The sequence below is a fragment of the Bos javanicus genome, chromosome 21, assembly GCF_032452875.1.
Source record: "Bos javanicus breed banteng chromosome 21, ARS-OSU_banteng_1.0, whole genome shotgun sequence".
NCBI lineage: Eukaryota > Metazoa > Chordata > Mammalia > Artiodactyla > Bovidae > Bos > Bos javanicus.
Genome location: NC_083888.1, coordinates 41168513 through 41185732, shown reverse-complemented (window position 1 = coordinate 41185732; position 17220 = coordinate 41168513). Strand labels below are relative to the sequence as shown.

General features: G+C 36.0%; 1 protein-coding gene across 9 annotated transcripts in view; it reads left to right on the top strand.

Annotated features, from left to right (window-relative positions):
- Positions 1 to 17220, top strand: part of HECTD1 (HECT domain E3 ubiquitin protein ligase 1) — a 77713-nt gene that overhangs the window by 13818 nt on the left and 46675 nt on the right. For all 9 annotated transcript variants that reach the window (XM_061394079.1, XM_061394077.1, XM_061394074.1 and 6 more), the window contains exons 3-12: positions 1751 to 1985; positions 5827 to 6054; positions 7083 to 7364; positions 7462 to 7732; positions 8885 to 8961; positions 9045 to 9143; positions 11724 to 11838; positions 12730 to 12904; positions 16270 to 16408; positions 16588 to 16758. In XM_061394079.1, the coding sequence (XP_061250063.1) occupies positions 1751 to 1985; positions 5827 to 6054; positions 7083 to 7364; positions 7462 to 7732; positions 8885 to 8961; positions 9045 to 9143; positions 11724 to 11838; positions 12730 to 12904; positions 16270 to 16408; positions 16588 to 16758 (1792 nt within the window). The remainder of the gene's footprint in view (positions 1 to 1750; positions 1986 to 5826; positions 6055 to 7082; positions 7365 to 7461; positions 7733 to 8884; positions 8962 to 9044; positions 9144 to 11723; positions 11839 to 12729; positions 12905 to 16269; positions 16409 to 16587; positions 16759 to 17220) is intronic.

Below are 17220 nucleotides of genomic sequence, written 5' to 3'. Positions count from 1 at the left end.
CTGATTCATGTTGATGTATGGCAGAAACCACCACGGTATTGTAAAGTAATTGGCCTCCGATTAAAATAATTAATTAAAAAACAAAGATGGCTGAGCGCTGAAGAAATGATGCTTTTGAACTGTGGTGCTGGAGAAGACTCTTCAGAGTCCCTTGGACAGCAAGATCAAACCAGTCAATCCTAAAGGAAATCAGCCCTGAATATTCATTGGAAGGACTGATGCCAAAGCTCCAATACTTTGGCCACCTGATGCAAAGAGCTGATTCATTGGAAAAGATCCTGATGCTGCGAAAGATTGAGGGCGAGAGGAGAAGGGTGAGACAGAGGATGAGATGGTTGGATGGCATCAGCGACTCAGTGGACATGAATTTGAGCAAGCTCCGTGAGAAAATGGAGGACAGGAAGCCTGGCATGCTGCAGTTCATGGCATCACAAAGAGTTGGACATGACTTGGCGACTGAACAACAGCAACAAAACGATGTGACCTAGGTTGCCAATGATGCTGGCTAGTAAAACCCACTTGTGTCTAATCACTGAATGCAAGAGGTCTTTATCTTTGATAATATTCCTGCTGCTGGACCCCTAAAGTGAACATCATCCAAGCAGATTAGAAAGGGCAAAGTTACTTTGACTTTCATACAGATATTTTTTTAAAACTACTAAAGATATGTGCAGACTAAAATTTGGATGAAAAACAATTCAGCCGAAATGTTGAGAATACAGTAAGCTGTCTGTATCCACACTGTTTAATTTATGAACTTGAATATCCTGAGATTTTGGTATCTACAGGGGGCCCTGACATCTTTCCTTTTTGAATATGGAGGAATGACTATAGTGCCTTTGGTGGTGTCTGTAGATCATTTAAAGTTCAGTTTATGCAGCTAGGTTAAAGTGTTTGATGGCATATAACTACGATCTTTACTAAATGTAATTTATGTGGGTTTTTTTATCATTTAGGTGTTGATAAAATGTTGATTTAAAAATGTAAAATGTGCTTTTGATAAAGCTGTCTTATGCAGGTTTATATAGCACACATTAGCTATTCATAGAAGGGAAGGGGAGCTAATGTTAATTAGTTTAATATGGTGCCAAGGTACTGAGCTAAGTGTTTAATGTGTATAATGTTATCAGATCTTCATAACATCCATATAAAGTAGATATTGTTTATAGATATCATCTTTGGTTTACAAATGAGGAAATAGGACCAGAAAGGTTACACAGCTGTTGTTCTGGGTCTTACCCTGGTCTGTTAAACCCCAAATCAGCATTTGTTGCCATGAAACATAAATTGAACAATTCCTGTAAAACATGAATTGAACAACGTTCCTGGCATTCAGGAACTCTTAATGTAAATAAGGAAATAAAATGATACATTAAACAGTGTGGGTACAGTTTTTATGAGGCTTTAGGAACCTGAAAGTACCACTTAACTATTTGGAGAGGTTAGGGAAGGTTTTAGAGAGTTGATGTTGGAGCTGAGTATTGAATAGGAATGTTTTTTGAACATGGTTTCAAGTTAATGCTGCTACTTTAAACTGTTTACAACCTGATATTTTCAGCAATGATGAAATTAGCATGTGAGTGTTATTATGGCAACAAAAGCAATATGAGAAATCTTACCTAATATACATGTGGAACGGAGTATTGAATATAATGTATTATGTGATAGTTTTTCTTATCTGTTACATTGGTGACTTTCGGATGTTAAGAATTTAGTAATCCTGGGTGTAATATGATTTCTTTCACTACAGATGCCCTCCTCGCACTTTCTTACCAGCCCTCTGCAAAATATTTCTTGATGAAAGTGCTCCAGACAATGTGTTGGAGGTAACAGCCCGTGCCATAACATACTACCTGGATGTATCTGCAGAATGCACCCGAAGGATTGTTGGGGTAGATGGAGCTATAAAAGCACTTTGCAATCGTTTGGTTGTGGTTGAACTTAACAACAGAACAAGCAGAGACTTAGCTGAACAGTGTGTAAAGGTAAGTCTCAATTATTTATTGGTACATTTGAAGATCTCTCAGAGAGTGAAAAGTACACTTTGCAAAAAAGAAAAAAAAATGAAATTCTTTTCATTATCAGCTTTTACTGAGAGTGGTTGAAAACAGTGGAAGTCATAGTCCTTGTGGTACCAAAAGAGATCCCATATGCCTTGGGGAAAGAAATCTTTAAAGAAGAATTGTAGGTCACTGATAGTGCTTTTCTGTGTTGCCTCAGTGCTGTTTGGTTTCTGGTAGCCTCTAACCCGTTGATACAGGTTATTTCTGATCTTATCCAAAATGACTTTATATGCATGTGTTAATGACCGGGACAACTAACAGTAATCTACTAGGCATCATTCTAAACACTTTGCATGTATTAACTCATTTAACTTCATGACAACTCTGTATGAGGTAGGTGCTGCTAATATTATCACTTATATTTGTAGGTGAAAAAAATACAAGCATAGTGAGATGAAGTAACTTGCTTGGGGTGATACAGGGAGTTAGTGGCAGAGAGCCAAGATTCAATGATGAGTAATTTGAAGATTTAGGAAGTCTGATTCCAGGGCCTGTGAATTTAATTATTTTGCTATACTCCTGTTAGAGTTAGCTGTTTCATTTTATTCTTGGTGGGACTAATTATTAACTTTATGTGACTCTAAAAGCATCAGTACTGGTAAGCAGTTTATTGGAGCTGCTTAGTGAACATATTTAGACTTTATGTGATTCACTTTTTTTAAAAAAATTCCTAAATATTTTCATTCCTTTTTATGATTCTTGCTGCTCTCAGTTCAGTTCAGTCGCTCAGTTGTATCCGACTCTGCGACCCCATGAATTGCAGCACGCCAAACCTCCCTGTCCATCACCAACTCCCAGAGTTTACCCAAACTCATGTCCATTGAGTCGGTGATGCCATCCAGCCATCTCATCCTCTGTCGTCCTCTTTTCCTCCTGCCCCCAGTCCCTCCCAGCATCAGGGTCTTTTCCAGTGAGTCAACTCTTCACATCAGGTGGCCAAAGTATTGGAGTTTCAGCTTCAGCATCAGCCCTTCCAATGAACACCCAGGACTGATCTCCTTTAGGATGGACTGGTTGGATCTCCTTACAGTCCAAGGGGCTCTCAAGAGTCTTCTCCAACACCACAGTTCAAAAGCATCAATTCTTCAGTGCTCAGCTTTCTTTACAGTCTAACTTTCACAAACATACATGACCACTGGAAAAACCACAGCTTGGACTAGACAGACCTTTGTTGGCAAAGTAATGTCTCTGCTTTTTAATATGCTATCACTAGTTTAGCAATTTTCAAACTTTTTGCCTCAGGATCCCTTTATAAGTCTTAAAGTATTAAGGACCTGCAAAGAGCTTTTGTTTATGTAGGTTCTGCTTGTTTCTATTTACCATCTTAGATATTAAAACAGACTCTAGAAACATTTATTCATTTATCATAAAATAACAAGCTCAGTATGTGTTAACATACATTACATTTTTAATGAAAATATACCCCGAAGAAAGAGAAATTTAATGAGAAAAGTAGCATTGTTAAGCATTTTTGTGAGTCTCGTTTGAAATTTGTGACTTAATAGAAGACAGCCAGATCCTAATATCTGCTTCTGCATTCAGCCTTTTGCTATATCTCAATTCATATCACTTTTAGAAAACTCTACCTTACACTCCTAAAGGAATAAGAAAGAAAAAGACAATTACTGTTATAGTCGTATGAAAAAAACAGGGACCCCTGAAAATGTCTTCCCCATGCTTTGAGAGTTGTTTTTATAGGTTTTAATATCTTGACTTTCTTCTCTGTGTATATCGATGTATTTCTGTCTGTGTCTGGCCTCAGAGGAAGAGGTATCCATTTTTCTGTTCAGAGTTTTTTCCCCTCTTGCTCACATCACTTCAGTTTTCTTCCAGAACTAGGACTTTAATCCATTGCATATATTCACTGAGCTATATTTTCAAACTTTTTCTTATCTGCTAATACCCTGCTCTCCCTTTCTCTTTTTCCTTTGCAGATTATTAATTCATTCTTCACTTCTTCAGTGGTAGTACTTCCTAAGGTTCTGTTTTTACCTTCTTAAAGCTATATATTTAAGCTTTAAGATGAGATTTGTCTATCTGCCTAGACAGTCTCATCTATGAGCATCAGTACCATTCATATATAAATATATGCCCTTTACATCTTTATCTCTAGAAGTGACTTCTCTCTCAAGTTCTAGACTCCATATTCAAAGGCCTGTTGGACATATTCACCTGTTGCCTGAATTCATTGTCTTTCATTACAGATAAACTCCTCTCTTGATAAGTGGCATCAACTTGTGCTCAGTCACTTTAGACAGTAACCTGTACTTTATCTTTTATTTGCTTTTCTCCACTCCACACATGTAATTAATGATCAAGTGCTTTTCTAGTTTATTTTCTTCTATTTGTTCCTGCCGTTATTGCCTTGGTTAAGCCCTCATCCTTTCAGGAATATTAATGCTTGAGTTTTTGCGTTTGCCTCTACACTCTTCTTAAACCCTGTTTTCCCCAGTTATTAACTGGGAATCCAATCATATTATTTTTCCTGCTTGAAACATTTTTCTTGCTTACAGAATAAAGTCTAAATTTCTGGTATGCCTGTAAGAACTATGGACCCTAGTTCTAGTTATATGAACGTATTAAATATCATATAATTTAGAAAATAAAAGTGACTTTTATTTATTTGTGTTTAAATATTTATTTATTTGGCTGCTCTGGGTCTTTTAGCTGTGGGATCCTTACTTGCAGCCTGCAAAACACTGTCATTGCAGCATGTGGTATCTAGTTCTCTGACAAGGGAACCTGGTGTCCCCTGCATGGGAGTGTGAAGTTTTAGCCACTGGTCACAGAGAAGTTCCAAAAAGTGATTTTTTTTTTTAATGTATTTTTAATTTCTTTTTATAGTGAAGCAAGTAAGGTGTTTATTAGGAGGAAGAAGAGTACAGTGCTTGTGGATAGACACATGGGTGGGCTCAGAGAAACTTGCCCCCAAAGTGATTTATAATGTCTTAATATTCGTAGAGTATGTGTGAAGATAATGAATAGTTGGCATTTATTGATTTGTTTTTTTAATGTCTAGGACTTTTATAGACTTTTGCTAAATTACTTGTAGTTCTTAGCTTGCCATACAGGTTTCACCACCTAAACCTATGCTGTCTAATATGGTAGCTATATGTGACTGTTGAACACTTCAGATGTGGCTGCCCCAAATTAAAATATACATGGGTTTTTGAAGACTAAATGCACAAAAGATACCAATGATTTTTATATTGATTACATGTTGAAATAATGACACTTTGGACATATTGTGTTAAATAAAATATATTAAAATTAATTTATTCTGTTTTGCTTCACTTTTTTTTTTTTAATGAAAGGTTAAGTGTGTACAATAGGCTCCAAGACTTCATTCTAGCTATTGATAGCAGCATTGTATGGCAGGGAATCTGGATGTTTAAATAAGAATGGAATTAAAAATCACCATTGCCTCAGGCACAAGGGACAGCTTTCTGCCCAATTTCTTAATTCCACCTGTGGCCAGGGGGCCTACTCCCTGAGTTTCTTCTGTTCTAATTTCTGTTTCAACTTGAATGCTGTATCTTTCCAGTCCATCTTGTTGGTCACCTTCTTGGGCTATTTCAGGGACTACTTCTTGGCATCTTCACAGCCAGATATAGCTCCTGCCCCTCACACCCACCCTTTCTCAGACCCTGCCCTTACTTTTTAAATGACTTCTAATATATTTGGAGGGTGTATCATGTTCTGTCAGTCTTGAAAATGAAAATTGAACTTACTGTATTCTTCTGTTTATTTTATTTTACTGTAGGTTTTAGAACTAATATGCACTCGTGAATCAGGAGCAGTCTTCGAGGCTGGTGGTTTGAATTGTGTGCTTACCTTCATTCGTGATAGTGGACACCTGGTTCATAAAGACACCTTGCACTCTGCCATGGCTGTGGTGTCAAGACTCTGTGGCAAAATGGAACCTCAAGATTCTTCTTTAGAAATTTGTGTAGAATCTCTGTCTAGTTTATTAAAACATGAAGATCATCAGGTAATTAAATAGCTTCTGTGTACTTTATTTTCAAAAAGTGATTTTATAGTGTCCTCTGGTTGTAACTATGATATAAAGTTGACTCTTGAACAACCCGGGGGTTAGAGGTGCTGACCCTCTGCACAGTTGGAAATGTGCACATAACTTTATAGTCTGCCATCCCTATCTGGGGTTCCAAAACTATGGATTCAGCCAACTATGGATTGTATAGTTCTGTAGTATGAATTTAGTGGGGAAAAATATCCACATAAAAGTGGGCCCATGCAGTTCAAACTCATGTTGTTTCAGGGTCAACCTTAGTGTAATTGGAACTTTTTGTTTGATGAGGTAGAGATAATTTCTCTTTATCTCATTTTATATTTCTATATGGTAATCTTTTTGTTTCTTTGGCAGTGAGACATTTTAAATTATAAAAGTGGCATGGGTTTATTCTTAAGATTTAAACATTTTAGAAATATATGATTTCTAAAGCTACACTTAATACCCAGTGAAATTTGTTGGCTCAGCACAATTTTGCTTACTTAAAAGGGTAGTTTTCATTCAAGTAAAATAACAGTTTTTAAAATTTTAAATGTGTAAATTTTTGTTAAATTATCATCTTTAGAAAATAAAACTTGACTTCTAGTACCTTTTTACCATTTCGATGTTAATTATTTTCAGTTAATTAATTTCAGTTAATTATTTTCAGCTATTCATCAATTATCTTGGCCTAGTTATACATAATAATGGTAAAGATTTATTGAGCTTTTTACTGTTCCTCTAGTTTCTTTACATGTATCATCTCTTTTGAGCTTAGACAATGAATTATAGGTACTGTTACTATTCCCACTTTGCAGATAAGTGAATTGAGGAACAGTTAAGTAATATTCTCAGGTTATACAGTTACCAGAATGAGGAGCCAGGATTCAAATCTAGATGGGTGGTATCCTTTGCTGCAATTGCCTTTCTTAATAGTTCACTGTTGAAATACACAGTACTAGTCCTTTTTAAGTGAATTTTATTTACATGTATATTCTTTACATCATTAGGTTTCAGATGGAGCTCTGCGATGTTTTGCATCACTAGCTGACCGATTTACCCGTCGTGGTGTTGACCCAGCTCCATTAGCCAAGCATGGATTAACTGAGGAGCTATTATCTAGAATGGCTGCTGCTGGTGGTACTATATCAGGGCCATCATCAGCTTGCAAACCCAGTCGCAGCACCACAGGAGCACCTTCCACAGCTGCAGATTCCAAATTGAGTAACCAGGTGTCAACAATTGTAAGTCTGCTCTCAACACTTTGCAGAGGCTCTCCAGTAGTAACGCACGTAAGAGTGGTTTTTTTCCTTCTTTAATCTTTTCAAATAAGTGTCTTTATATAATGAGAATAGATTAAAACTTTCTTCTCTCCCATTCTCTTTTTAGGATCTCCTGAGGTCAGAGCTTCCAGATTCAATTGAAAGTGCATTGCAGGGTGATGAAAGATGTGTGCTTGATACCATGCGTTTGGTTGACCTTCTCTTGGTGCTATTATTCGAAGGACGAAAGGCTTTGCCAAAATCTAGTGCTGGATCCACAGGCAGAATCCCAGGACTTCGGAGACTGGATAGTTCTGGGGAGCGCTCACATCGGCAGCTTATAGACTGTATTCGAAGTAAAGATACTGATGCACTTATAGATGCAATCGACACAGGAGGTTGGAAAATATTTTTTAAAACATAAGAAAACTGAGATAAGGAATTATGTTTAATTTCTAGGCGTTTTTTTTTTTTAATTTTTAAATATTTTTAGCAGTTGTGTCAGAAAACAGAATGGCCAATGTCTTCCATATCTCCTCTCCCTGTGTATATAAATTAGTCTGGTGCATGGTAAGATCTGAATAAATGGTTTTTGAATGAGTAAATGAAATTAACCTGTTTTATTGCCAGAAGGAAGTCATACCAAGTCTAAGGTTAAGCACAGATTGAATTGAGGGCTGTTGTTTTCTTAGGATTAATGGAAACTGACACAATTGAATTTTCATAATACACACTTTTGTATATTATGTATAATATACATATAATATACATTTTTTTAGACTGCCTCATGAGCTGATCAGCAAATATAAGCTGGTGAAGGATACTTCTGTGGGACTTCCTTGACAGACTAGTGGCTAAGACCCTGTGCTCCCATTGCAGGGGGCACTGATTCGATCCCTGGGGTAGAGAACTAAGATCCTGGATGTTGCACAGCATGAAAGTCAAAAGGGAAAGTATTAATCACTCAGTCGTGTCTGACTCTTTGTGACCCCATGGACTGTAGCATCTGTCCATGGAATTCTCCAGGCAAGAATACTGGAGTGGATTGCCATTCCCTTCTCCAGGGGATCTTCCTGACCCAGGGATCGAACCTGGGTCTCCCACATTGCAGGCAGATTCTTTATGAGCCATCAGCACGGGGAAAACAAATAAACAGAGAGATGTTATAATAAAAAGAAAAGATCTTCTGGGTCATCAGACTTTTGTTTTGAGTATAGATGTGGTTTAGCTTCTTTTCCTCAGTTACAGTATGAGGCAACTAATACTCTATAGTTTTATTGTATATTTAGTTATTTTATTTCTTATGTTTATTTTTAAGCCTTTAGCCTTGTGAATCCCCAGTGATTTAAAAATTTTGGAATACTTTTTCTTAGCAGAATTTGCTGATTATTTACTAGTGTATAGTTGACCTAAATGTTTAAATTTGGCTGTCTATTTAGTGATTGTTAATAACAGTTAATAATAATCTTTAAATGGTTCCCACTTTAGAAAAGTTCATTATTATTTTGTTGCCTTTAAAAAAGATTTATTTTTTTCCTTTAAACTTTCAGCCTTTGAAGTAAATTTTATGGATGATGTAGGTCAAACTCTATTAAACTGGGCTTCTGCATTTGGAACTCAGGAAATGGTAAGCTAATAAATAAAAGTTAATGTTTTAAATCAAAGACAAATGTTAATAAGGCAACTTTATGAGTCTCCATTATTTTACAGGTAGAATTTCTTTGTGAAAGAGGTGCTGATGTTAATAGAGGTCAAAGGTCATCATCATTACATTATGCTGCATGTTTTGGAAGACCTCAAGTAGCAAAGGTAAAATCCAAGTTTTTAAATTATTAATTTAATATTTAATATTTACATTGTTCTAAAATTAGAATAATATAAAAACTTTTATTTGGAGAAGCCATATTTACATACTATCTTCATTGCCTCCGTTTAAATCTTTTCATTGGTTTTTTTAATACAGGTACAAGCAAGAATATATATGCTTTTTTTTAATACAAAATGTAACATATATACTGATCTATACTTTGCTTTTTTCATTTAAAAATACAATTGTTAGTATTTAATTATTGTTTAATGATACACCAGCTTCCCTGGTGACTCAGATGGTAAAGAATCCTCCTGCCAGGCAGGAGACCCAGGTTCTATCCCTGGGTTGGGAAGATCCCTGGAGAAGGGAATGGCTTCCCACTCTAGTATTTTTGCCTGGAGAAGCCTACGGACAAGGAGTCTGGTGGGCTACTGTACATGAGGTCGCAAAGAGTCGGACACAACTGAGTGACTAAGTGCATATGCGATACACATTGAGATCTCTCCCTATTAGTACATAGAGATCTTTGTTACATCTGTATACTTAACCTGTGCAAATGTATTCAACCAGTCAGCTATTGCTGAAAACTTGTTTTTTCCCCCCAGTTTCTTTCTCCTGGTAATGAATAGCTTTATACATGTTTCTGTTACTTCTGTTTATCAATATAGCAGATATTCTGTTTGCAGAAGAATCATAATATCTTTGATTCTTACACTAGCAAAGGACTTTTGTTGTTGTTCAGTTGCTCAGTTGTGTTTGACTCTGCGACCACGTGGACTGCAGCACAGCAGGCTTCCCTGTTCTTCACCATCTCCCAGAGTTTGCTCAAGTCTGTTTTTTACATTTGTTCCTTTATTTTTTAGATTCTTTACATAAGTGAGATCATACAGTATTTATTTTTCTCTGTCCAACTTATTTCACTTAGCATAATACCCTCAAGGTCCATGCATGTTATCACAAATGGCAAGATTTAATTCTCTTTTATGACTGAGTAATATTTCATTGTATATGTATATACACCATGGATCTCAGTTCCTGAACCAGGTATCAAACCTGTGCCCCCTGCAATGGAAGTGCAGTCTTAACCGTTGGACCACCAGGGAAGTCCCTTCTAGCATTATCATTGTGATTAGGAGAAAAAATACATGAAAAGCACTTAGTAGAGTAGTTGGCACATTGTATGTAGACACTTAAATGGTAGCTGCTATTATTGTCATGTTTATGTTGTTAAAAATTTTTTGTTAATAACTTAGCCTTCTAGGTGATCTCTTCAAGCTCAACATCTGTTGGCTTGAATTGGTTAATTTTTAGAGGGAATGATATTTCCAAGGGTAGTAAAAAATTTTATTGAGCATTTTTTTTTTTTTAACCCATGCTGGTTTTCAGTTACAGGTATCTGAGAGGGAGAAAGAGCCAAATGAATTGCATCTAATCTTAACCTATTTTGATTATATATTAGCCCATAATGAACTATAGCTGCCATTACTAATAATGATATAATAGGTACTCATTAAGCACTTATTCTGTGCCAGCCAGGGTCTTAAGCATTTAACATGTTTTATCATTCTTCTGGAGAAGGAAATGGCAACCCACTCCAGTACTCTTTCCTGGAAAATTCCATGGATGCGGGAGCCTGGTAGGCTACAGTCCATGGGGTTATAAAGAGGTGGACACGACTGAACGACTTCACTTTTTTTCTTTCGATAGTTCCTTTTGGAGAAGGAAGTGTCAACCCACTCCAGTGTTCTTGCCTGTAGAATCCCATGGACAGTGGGGCCTGGTGGGCTTCAGTCTATGGAGTTGCAAAGAGTTGGACACGACTAAGCGACTAACACACACACACATCATTCTTCACAGGTTCTTCTGTTTTTTAATTGATTCCAAGATACTACCTCCCACCATACACATTTTAACATGTTTTAAATAGGAAAGTCTTAGAATTGGTGTTGGCCAGATAGAAGTTACAGCATAGTTATTATTACCTGTCCATGCAACAAAAATTGTGGAATGGATTTTAGTAACTTGGGTGAAAAATCCTGTCTGCTAGGGCACTCTCAGAAACTCTGTGTCACTAAACTCTTCATGGCACAGATGACAGCATTCTCTGTTGTACAGACTGAATGCTAGTACCTCTGTTAAAGAAATTGAGAGGAGAGGCTTGATGGAGAAGATGACAGATTCAGATGTGAACAAACTTAATTTGAGATGTTAATAAATAACCAAGTGAAATTAATCTATACTTTTTTCAAGATATAAATAAACAACTTTAGAGTTGTGTGCAAAGGCAGAGATTTGAATTGATAACCTGCTTAAGTGATTCTGTAAATCTGCATTATGAAGGATGTGGATGCAGTTGAAGGTTGCAGAACTGTACATTGAAGAAATAAGGTGTTGCAAGATATAAATAAACAACTTTAGAGTTGTGAGCAAAGGCAGAGGTTTGAATTGATAACCTGCTTAAGTGATTCTGTAAATCTGCATTATGAAGGATGTGGATGCAGTTGAAGGTTGCAGAACTGTACATTGAAGAAATAAGGTGTTGATCACTAACATCCATATTAAATGCTTTTCTTTTCTAGACTCTGTTACGGCATGGTGCAAATCCAGATCTGAGAGATGAAGATGGGAAAACTCCATTAGATAAAGCTCGGGAAAGGGGCCATAGTGAAGTAGTAGCTATTCTTCAGTCTCCAGGTGAGTAGTAGTATCTTTCCTTTTATGCCATCTGCTATTACTTTTCAGCTTCACTTCCATAAAAGTAGCTTTTTGTAGACAAATGTACTACCTAATATAAGGAAATAATTTCCTTGAAGTCAAGTGATTTTATACGCACACTCTTATATTTGATAAACCTGTAACAGTGTACTGTTCTATGTTCTTTGAGACTGTGGCTGCATGATTCCAAAAAGACCAAATCACAAGTTTAAGGGTGTGGGAATGTCATAAAGAATAGTTGGTTATTGTGTAGACAAAATACTTTGACCAAATTTTTAAGTTTTCACAAAGTAGATGAATGCAGAGTCTCTGAAATATTTTTGGAATTTTTCATGGGGTCACAAAGAGTCAAACACGGCTGAGTGACTGAACTGAACTGAGAGTATCCAAAATTATCTCCTTAAGTTGTGATTCAACTCATTGGAGGTACTAATGTTCTTTAGTATTTTTATGAACATCTTTGATAGATGCTATGCTAAGCTATGCTAAGTCACTTCAGTCGTGTCCGACTGTGTGCGACCCCATAGACGGCAGCCCACCAGGCTCCCCCGTCCCTGGGATTCTCCAGGCAAGAACACTGGAGTGGGTTGCCATTTGCTTCTCCAATGCATGAAAGTGAAAGTGAAGTCGCTCAGTCGTGTCTGACTCTTCGCGACCCCATGGACTTCAGCCTACCGGGCTCCTCCGTCCATGGGATTTTCCAGGCAAGAATACTGGAGTGGGGTGCCATTGCCTTCTCCACTTTGATAGATACAGTATGCTAATTTGATTGTTGTTAATTAGGATAGCTATCATTGAGTACATTTTAATATGTTTTTCCCTGAAAAATTTTCCAAAAAATGTATTTTATTGAACAATATTTGTCTATAGGTGATTGGATGTGTCCAGTTAATAAAGGGGATGATAAGAAAAAGAAAGATACAAATAAAGATGAAGAAGAATGTAATGAGCCAAAAGGAGATCCAGAAATGGCACCTATATACTTGAAAAGGTTACTGCCAGTGTTTGCACAAACATTTCAACAGACTATGCTGCCTTCAATAAGGTAGTTATTCATACTATCTGTATTTACTATTTATGTAGCTTTATCTATCTCCCTTTTCCAGAAGAATGTGATATTATTTTAATATTGAAAAGGTATGGTAAGAATAAAAATTAGATTGGAGAATTAAATCTTTCCTTCTGATGATCTGACTTAAGAGAAGTAGTTTAGAAAGTCAAGAAAACTAACCTAACACAGTTTTTGTAACTCTCTGAATATCAACTCTAGAGAAAAATTTTAAGTACAGCTAACATTTATTGAGCTTTAGGAGGCCTTTTTGATAGAGTCAGTGTAAGCCGGCCACTAGAGGAGTTACCCAGAGAATTAGGACTTGGCCCTCTTTACCCTTGCAAGCTAATAAGGAAGACATGAGTGATAATATAGAGTGGTAAGTGGTAGATTAAACATATATTCCCTGGGAAATAAACGATTTAATAACTAATTGGCTGGGCAAATTGGAGATTTTATGCAGAAATGAGATTTCAGTTGGGGTTTAAAGGATACTTGGAAGTTTTCTAGGGAGATAGATTTAGAAGGGTCAGTGAACAAGAATATGTACAAAGGCATGAAGTTATGGGTCATTTCATCCTGACATGGGTCCTGGTGGCTCTCCCTCTACGGTGTTTTTTAAAGTCTGCCATGTTTGTCCATCTGTTGCTAATACTCTGGTCCAAAGTACCATCGTCTGTAGTTTGGCTGCTATACTTGCCTTTTACCTAGTCTTTCTCCTCTTTTTCTGTCTTGTCCTTCTACAGTCTGTTCCTACATATTAGACTGAATTCATTTTTAAATCATGTCACATCACCTGATTTAAACCCTCCAGTAGCTTCTTCTTCTTTTAGTCACTAAGCCATGTCTGACTCTTCTGCAACCCCACGGACTGTAGCCTGCCAGGCTCCTCTGTCCATGGGATTCTCCAGGCAAAAATACTGGAGTGGGTTGACATTTCCTTCTCCAGGGATCTTCCCGACCTGGGGATTGAACTTGCATCTCCTGCTTGGCAGGCGGATTCTTTTCTGCTGAGCCACTTGGGAAGCCAAGTAGTTTTTAATTGGCCTTAAATAAAACCTAACTCCTTAACACTCAGGCTGTGAAGGTGTCTTGTTTAAGTCCCAGTCAGCTCTCTGACTGCATTTAGTACTATCTAACCCCTAGTCTACTGCACTTAAACTATGCTAACCTTCTTTCTGTTTTTGAAACTTCCTATGTCCATTCTTACCTTGAGGCTTTTGCACTTAGCTCACTTTGGTGGAGACTTATCAGTCTCCGGAGCCTTTGAATGGCGGGCTGCTTCATTCAGGCCTCAGTTCAAATGCTTATGTCCAGTGACAGATATTCACCCCATTTAAATTTACCCCTAAGGCATTTTTCATGTCAATCATAATGTTTTACCGTCTTCATAGAGTTTATACTGTCTGAAATCTTGGTCTTTGAGCTTTTTGTTTTATTCTCTGTCTCCACTCTAAAGCTGTGTTTAGGTTAAATGAGGCAGTATTTGTCTTTCTCTGGCTTATTCACTTAGCACAGTGCCCTTGAGGTCCATCCATGTTGTCACTTAATAGATTTTTAAAAAATCCGTTTGCCAAGTATGGATTCCATACTGATGCACATTCAGTATGTATGAAAATGTTTAGACTCCTGGATCAAAGAATCCCTCTACTGAAGAAATAAAACTGTATAAAAATAATATACAGTATATGAAATAATAATAGTATTAAATATATTAATAATATAAAAATAATACTATTTATTGTATTGATTGAAAAGTCTGTAAGCTAAATGCTCACAATTTATATAATACTGTTAAATAGGACAATTTTATTTTATGTATATTATGCATGGTGAATTGGTTAAGAGATTAGTTTGAGTTGAGGCTCTTAATTTATTAGCTCTCTAACCTTAGTAGACTTACCTTTCTTTGTGTCCTTTTTTTTTTCCTCTGTAAAACTGAGCTAATAAAACTACTTCATAGGGTTTGTTGGGTGGATTAAATGACATGTAAAGTTTTTAAAATACATACACGTGTTCTGGCTCATAATGTTTCAGCATGATAGTGATAGTAGCCAGATAGGTAGACAACGTGTGAATGTTCTTATGTTATTTTAATTGAGATAAATCAGAACATAAAACTATTATTATACATAAATACTGATTTTACAACCATATATACATAGGTATTAACAAACACTAGAAGGACCTGATCCAGTTAGGCCAGTTTGTCCTCCTTTTGCCTACTGTATTCTATTATGTACTTGAATTTGTAATAAAGGATATTTTAAATTTAAGGAATGCATAGTGTTATGAAATTCACCTAGGGAGAGTTGTGAAATACATGAAGGCCACATTCTGAGGGAATACATCTGCGTCACATGCCTCTCTTAGATCTCGGTCGTGATTTTTGCCTCTCCACCTTTCCTGTGGAGAAGTCACTTCAAGGGCAATGATATCTACAGCTTGGTGCTCAGACTATTGGTAGATGCTCAGAAAACGTGTGTTAAATGAATTACTAACTTTTATGTAATAGACCAGTGTATTATCATTTTAATGTCTGTGGTTATGTGTTTCTTCTATTTTAAAAGAACAATTTGCTTATTATAAAGTTGAGGTTATTTTATGTGACTTTATTGAGTATCTCCTATGCTCTGAGCAAAGCAGTAGATAAATAGAAGGGAAAGGAGTCATGCAAGGTGTTAACAGTGGGAATATTTGAGGGCTTGGGGTTACTAGGATCTTATTTAGAGAATATAGTTATAATGAACATTCTTAAGTTTGACAAAGGACGAAAATGCTTAATTAAAAATTTGATTTCAATATAAACCATCAGGTGTTTTAAGAGTTTTGTATTTGGAGTTATAGACACCATTCATCAGTAATTGTGCCATTTTTGATTTTCTAAAATTATCATGGAATGTTAATGCTGCTTAAATATGACATAGCACATGTAAGTAAATCACAAAAATAATTTGTTTTAATGAGCTCAATTAATAATAAAAAATGAAATTACCTAAAAAATGAATGTGTACCTAGTTTTAGTATTGTCTTTGGTTTTGTATTAAAAAAATTTTTTTTTTTTTGGAGTATAGTTGATTTACAATGTTGTTAGTTTCTGCTGTACAGCAAAGTGAGGCAGTTATATAAACATATATCCACTTTTTAAAAATATTATTTTGCCATATAGGTCATTACATAGTACTGAATGCAGTTCCGTGTGCTATTCAGTAGGTTCTTACTAATAGTATTCTTATATTAAGTATATTTTCAGCAGACTGTTTAAAACTTAAATTGGATATTTTAATTTTCATTAATTTTTTTTTTTAAATTTTAGCTTATTATGGCTACCTAAAAGTCCTTTTTTTTTTCTTTTCAAGGAAAGCAAGTCTTGCTCTGATTCGAAAAATGATTCATTTTTGCTCTGAAGCACTCTTAAAAGAAGTTTGTGATTCTGATGTTGGTCACAATTTGCCTACAGTACTAGTGGAAATCACTGCAACTGTTCTTGATCAAGAGGTAAGTTTATTGTCTTTTTTGAAACTTCTGTAGTTTTAATTTCATTAAATAGTAGTAAAATTAGTTGCATTCTAATTTAATTAAATCATTTTGTCTGTGCAAATGAGTGCATTTGCCTATTCCATGCAGCTAAACTTATTTTTACCATTTTCTTTTAATTTCCTTCTTTTTCTCCCCAGGATGATGATGATGGCCACTTGCTGGCTTTGCAAATCATAAGGGATTTAGTAGATAAAGGTGGCGATATATTTTTGGATCAGCTAGCCAGACTTGGTGTTATTAGCAAAGTGTCCACTTTGGCAGGTCCTTCCTCTGATGATGAGAATGAAGAGGAATCAAAACCAGAAAAAGTGAGTGATGTTGATTGCAATAGTATCTATCAGGAATAGGGTTTTCTTTTGAAGAAATGTAGTTCCAATCATGACAGGTTTTGACAATTTGACAAAATAATGGCAATATGGAGTCATACTGTAGTTTTTAAAAATTTGGTCACTTTTCTTTTAAAATGTATCATGAATAAAACTTAAAACTTGCAAAAAAGTTGCATATAAAGAATATCAGGATATTCTCTATTCAAAATCACTAACTACTGACATTTTGCCCCATTTGCTTAATTACTTACAAAGACAATGTATGTGCATGCTCGTTTAAAATATATTATTTGAGGGAATTTTGTGGTGGTCTAATGGTTGGGACTCTGCGCTTTCACTACCTAGTGCTGCATTCAATTCCTGGTTGGGAAACTAAGACCCCACAAGCCGCTCAGCATGGCCAGAAATAAAAATAAATAGAATAAAATATATTATTTAAGA